Source organism: Mandrillus leucophaeus, unplaced genomic scaffold (genome assembly GCF_000951045.1).
Source record: "Mandrillus leucophaeus isolate KB7577 unplaced genomic scaffold, Mleu.le_1.0 Scaffold148, whole genome shotgun sequence".
Classification (NCBI taxonomy): Eukaryota; Metazoa; Chordata; class Mammalia; order Primates; family Cercopithecidae; genus Mandrillus; species Mandrillus leucophaeus.
The window spans coordinates 4,781,027-4,787,026 of NW_012101454.1; the positions used below are offsets into that span (position 1 = coordinate 4,781,027).

General features: G+C 37.5%; 1 protein-coding gene across 1 annotated transcript in view; it reads right to left on the reverse strand.

Annotated features, from left to right (window-relative positions):
- Nucleotides 1–6,000, reverse strand: part of COL28A1 (collagen, type XXVIII, alpha 1) — a 198,752-nt gene that overhangs the window by 122,453 nt on the left and 70,299 nt on the right. Inside the window, exon 16 of the mRNA XM_011974720.1 lies at nucleotides 1,931–1,999. Coding sequence (XP_011830110.1) covers nucleotides 1,931–1,999 — 69 coding nt within the window. The remainder of the gene's footprint in view (nucleotides 1–1,930; nucleotides 2,000–6,000) is intronic.

Sequence of the window (6,000 nt, forward strand, 5' to 3'; positions counted from 1 at the left end):
TATTTCACTCTATTTTGTAAAAGATCTGAGTTGATCAAGCCTCCAAATATTTAACAAAAATCTGTGGGCCATTTAAGAGATATTGTAAACATGTTGCTGGAAACAGAAGTTCCCTTATAAACACATGAGGGAAAACACTCATTTTTATAAAAGAAATAGGAAGATCGAATATAACAAGAATGTAATGGATAAACACATAAAATTAAAGATAAGAACATTGAATAACTGAGGTTAAATTTAAGTAAATGAACAGAGGTTAAATTTAAGTAGAATTTATATCATTTGTCTTAAAAGGTAAATAAATGATTTTCTTGCTCAGATCATTTTACAAATAGAGGTCTCATTTCCAATCGAGATCAGCTCTATAAGGACACATCTACCCAAAATTCTTTTTCTTTTTGAAAAGAAGAAAAGGGGGTGAGAAAATGAAAGAAGTTCAAGAGTTGTTTTGTTTTGTTTTGTTTTGTTTTGTTTCCCAAGCTGAAGAACAACAACCTCCACCAAGGAACAGCATTAAAGGCAACGAGAAGCTGTAGGTAGGAGGTCCAGAATTCACAGGCCATCTGGACAGACTTGTCTTTGAACCTCACGTTTAGCCCCATAGTAGTAACTCAGCACCAGGAGCACCGCAAGACCCAAGATGTGACAGCATTGTCCGGCCACTTTTGGGATCAGTAAGCCCCTGCTAAAACCAACAAATAAACTACAAGGCTTGAGAATGTCTGCTGGTATCATCAAATCATGATTTGAGTTGCCCAAATATCCAGCTCTTAATTATTATCTAAATATTTATACAGTTATCTTGGCTTCTTCTGTACCTTAAGATTCCTAGGACCTCTGTCAAGGGCAAGGGAATGGAAAAAGGAGTCATACCCAACTTTGCTGTTGTTTGGACTAACAAAAAAAGTAATAACAACAATAAATTAGCAGACAATTAGAAATAAACCCAAAGTTAATCTCAACAATGACATTTGGAATTATCTCATTTTTTAAATTCTTCCATTCTCCCACTACCCTAGAGAAAGAAAGCATTATTCATTCTCTAAGCAATAGAATAATTCAAACCTTAATCATAAATCTCAATCGTAAATCTTAATCAAACCTAACCTGCCACTTTCTAACCAGGAGATATTTAGCATAAAACTGGATTTGTTGGTCACTTTGATTATGAGACTGCATAAGTATACGGTAAACAACAAAGCATACGGTAAACAAAAAACTACATGGTTAACAACAGTAGAGAGTACTGTTATACTATCTTCACATTATTTAGATTTATCACAATACCCAGATTTTCCAAAAGTTATCAGAAGATTTTGGAAGTGGTTCTAATCATGAACGTAGACATTCTTACAGATCTTTCTTTTCTTCTCACCAACGGGCCAGGTGTCATTTATAAATTTTCTCTGTGGTTTGCTTCTATTCAAGAAGGGTGCCCCTTAAACTAAGTGGTTACTTCTGATCCTGGTCCAAGTTTTAACTATAATACTTTTTAAAAAATTGGTATGTAGCTTGTTGGAGTGGTTGGTGGGGGGATACTACTCTACTCCTTTGGGAGAGAGTGGGGTTCAATTTTCACAAAGCTTCAAGGAGAAAAAAAATATACAAACCAGCAGGTAAGTAAACTGTTGTTCCCAAGGGGAACTAAAAATATTGCACCAAAACCTTTACCTTGTTAATTAGGTTTTAATGTTAAAAGTCACAGCCTCATGAAACACACTACCTATTTTTTAAGCCTTTGGAAGTTCTAAAAAATAAAATCTTCTTATGACACCATCTTATCCTTCCCTATATTCATTTCTGGACTTATACTCCATTGCAATTAACTGTCAAACACACTCATAGCTGTTTGCAGGACTGGCCTTCAATGAAGACCAAGATGGGGCTAGAATGTTCTGCACTGAAGGGAAAGGAAGAATGCATTAATTACCTGTTCCCCTTGACTCCCGATTCCAGGGATCCCCATTGGTCCTTGGGGTCCCACAGGTCCCATATCCCCCTGCACAGAAATATAACAATAAAACAAAATCTTATTATTTCATACTTTGCTAACCTGGAATTAGGCTATGTTAAAATCTATCTTTATACCATAAAAAAAGTTCAACATGGAAAATTATAAAACTTTATTTTATTCCTTTTAAACAGTTTATAGTTCAAATTCTCCAAAATAGTAAATGACATTTTGCTATTCGGTCTAAGTTGGTGAGCATTTGTATAGGCTTATATTTATCAATCATTTTTCTCACAAACAAAAATTCCTAAATAGTTGTTATAACACAAACATTTTCTGCTAAGATTATAACAGAAATATTTAAAAGTAGAAAATTCATAGGATATAATAAAAATAGAATTTGAGAGATAAATTGAAGAAAAATATTTTTAAATTTTCTAAATACCCTTTCCCTCCAAATCTTATTTAAAATGCATTTTGAAAATTAAGAAATGATCTCAAGTGAATGCAGCAAAATTAAAGAGCCCTATTTTTCTTCTTCCATGAAATTGAGAAAAGAAAATTAAAGTACCAACAAGAAGAACATCGTTCATTCTTTCTGTGTCTTTATACAGATGTTTGTTGAGTGCCCATTATATGCCAGAAAGTGTTCCAAACACTCGGAAAACAACAGTGACCAAAACAGCTCAAAATCTCTGTCCTACGTTGAGCTTAGATTTTAGTAGGGGAAACAAGATAGTAATCAAGACAGGTAGATAAAATAACTAGTCTGTTGAATAATAAGTGTGAAGGAGAAAAATTAATCAGGGAAGAGAGGAGGCAGCGATGATTTTGGTTAAGATGTCCAGAGATGATGTCACTGATGAGAGGCAATGAGCCAGGTAGAAACCCAGAAGAAGAGCATTCCAGGCAGAGAAACAGCCAAAGCAAAGATCATGCCTGACATGTTCCAGAAACAGCAAGGAGACAGTGCCGATGGAACCATCTCCATGAGGGAGAGCGGTAGACAATGAAGTCAGAGAATTATGGCAGTGGAGTCAGGTAGAAGGATTACTGGGGCCTTTGAGGCCATTGTAAGGACTTGGCTATTCTCTGAGATAGGAAGCCACTGGAGGGTTTTGAGAAGGGAAGTGAGAGATCTGACTTGTTTTTTAAGGCCCCATCTGGAAGCTGTATGGAGAACAGACTGAAGGGAGGTCTACGTGAGAGATGGTGGGGCACAAAGCAGCGTGTTGAGAGCAGAGGTGGTGGGGAGTGCTCAGAACCTGGATAATGTTGAAGGTAGAGTAATGGGATTTGCTGAGGATTGAGAGGACTCCGGGATGTCTCCACGGCTTTTGGCAGAATAGAGTTGTCATTGACCGAGAAGAAAAAGCCTGAGAGAAAAGCAAGGTTTGAGGTGGAGGGTGAGATCAGGAGTTCAGTTTTGGACATGTTTAGTTTGAGATGCCTAAAACGAACATTCGAATAGAGATATCAAGTAGGTGGGGGAGGCCTGGGATTAACATAAATTTGGGAGCCCACAGTATATAAATGATATCAAAGGCCATAATTGAGTGACTTTGCCAAGTAATGGAAAAAAGAGACGGTCCCAGGACTGAGCCTGCCCTTTAAGCACTCCAATCATTAGAGGTCAGAGATGAAGAAGCCGCAGCGGAGACTGAGAAGGAAGCAGCCAGAGAGACCAAATGAAGAGAGTGTTTCAAGAAGGTGAGGGATCCATCTGTCAAATGCTACCAACAGGGCAAATAAATTGACAACAGAGAATTGACTACTGGATTGAGTAACATAGTTAAGATGCTCATTTTAATTGCAGTTGTATTTAGACTATATTAGGGCTGCAAAACTTTTAAACAGTTGGATAGTAAACATTTTGGACTTGAGGGTCATAATAACGTCTCTTTTGTAATTGATCAATGCTGCATTGGTAGTACAAAAGTAGCCATAGATAATACATAGTGAACAAGTATACCTGTGCTCCAATAACATTTTATTTATAAAAACAGGCAGCCAGCTCCACAGTTGGCCAATGTTTGAACTAAATAAATGTTTTTATGAAGAAAAATGTATCATTTAGCAGGCACGGTGGCTCATGCCTGTAATCCCAGCACTTTAGGGGGCCGAGGTGGGTGGATCACCTGTGGTCAGGAGTTCGAGACCAGCCTGACCAACATGGAGAAACCCTATCTCTACTAAAAATACAAAATTAGCTGGGCATGGTGTCACGTGCCTGTAATCCCAGCTACTTAGGAGGCTTAGGCAGGAGAATTGCTTGAACAGGGGAGGTGAATGTTGCGGTGAGCTAAGATCATGCCATTGTACCCCAGCCTGGGAAACAAGAGTGAAACTCTGTCTCAAAAAAAAGTATCATTAGATCAAACTTTATATAATATTAAATATATAGAACCTGTACTAAGAGATGCCCTGGAATACACTCCTTAGTGTTCTACTTTCTATCAACCCTTGATCTACATCAATATTATGGAAGGAAAACATAATGGACTCAAGTTCTGGCTCAGAGCTGGATTATTCTGATTCAGAACTTGATTTCTTATGCATCAGATATTGTGCTAAATGCTTTACATCCTTTCATTTACCCTCACAACAACCCCAGTAAAGTGGCGATCCCCATTTTTCAGATGAGTGTTAGTAACTCATCCCAGGTCACACAACTGTTAGATGGCAGAAGTGAGAGTCAAGTCCACTCTGACTCCAAAACCCAACTCACAGCCACTAGTTTGCAAATATTTGTTAAACACGTAAGAGAGGGTCCCTTTTTGTGCAGTGTTATTGACATTTAAATACCCACGCCATAAGTACAACTTTGTTTTGTACCTTTATATATGAGAGGCCTTATCGGAGGCATGTGTATATTATCACTTGAATCACAGACACCAAGGTCTCTGAATCTAGTGTTATATGTAAAAGAATAGGAAAGGAAGAAAGGAAAAAGAAGATGGTATTGAGGGAACAGCAGATAAAAGCTTTGCTATGTAATAATATCCTGATATTTCAAAGTGTTTTCTTTGCATGAGCTCCAGATGTAAAAATACGTGCACCATGTCACAACACCACCTGAAAAAGTTAATTTACTGAACTCATAAAACAATGGTTCTGTTGTATTCAGTTCTCACTGCTCCAAAGGAAGAAAGAGCATCTTACGTATTTTTTGGAGTTTTTTGGAGTATTTTGGAGCTGCAGTACAACCAGAGCTAAGAGACTTGAAAAAAGAATTGTATTGCATCTAAAATTCATATCACTATTTATTTCTGCTATTTAAATACAAACAGCTAGAAGAAATAACTACCAGCAAATGAAAATAAGTCACTCAAGATTGAAACCCAACACTTGATATAATCATGAATATCAATTGTTATTCCAATATAATATACAATATAACAATATGCTTAAAGGCTGATATATAAATGACTCTGAATTGATATGAGCTCTCTGCTTTTTTACACATTTCTTATATCCTTCCCCCTCTGGCAGCTTCACTTCCACTGCTTTTTATGGCTGTATCAGCCTCTAGTAGCTTCTATCACCAGCCCCATTCCCATTTCTAATCTGGTATAATCTGCAGCTGTTGTAAAGAAAACAAATAGCCAGTGAGAAAGAGAAAAGCAATCCCTAACAACGAGGAGCTGACCTGACCCTGGCAACTAGGCTATCGTGCCAAACACGAACAATTTGACAAATCACCAAGATCATACAAGGCCACCCCATGACTGTGATGGACCAAGAGGAAAGCCAGACTATTCCATAATTATATCTAAGCACAGACAAAAACAGCAAACACTGTACAAAACCCTCAAATGATCAAACATCTCCAATATTGGCTAAAATGAGTGATGGCTACTTCTACCAGTTATGACTCAGCCTAACTCCATTTGTCCCAACTTCTAGATGAGATTCATTAAATACCCAATCCTAAACTTATCTCCGATTATTGATAACATTCAACCCAGAGCCCATCCCTGATTCCTTTTTTTTTTTTTTTTTTTTGAGATGGAGCCTCACTCTGTCGCACAGGCTGGAGTGAAGTGGCG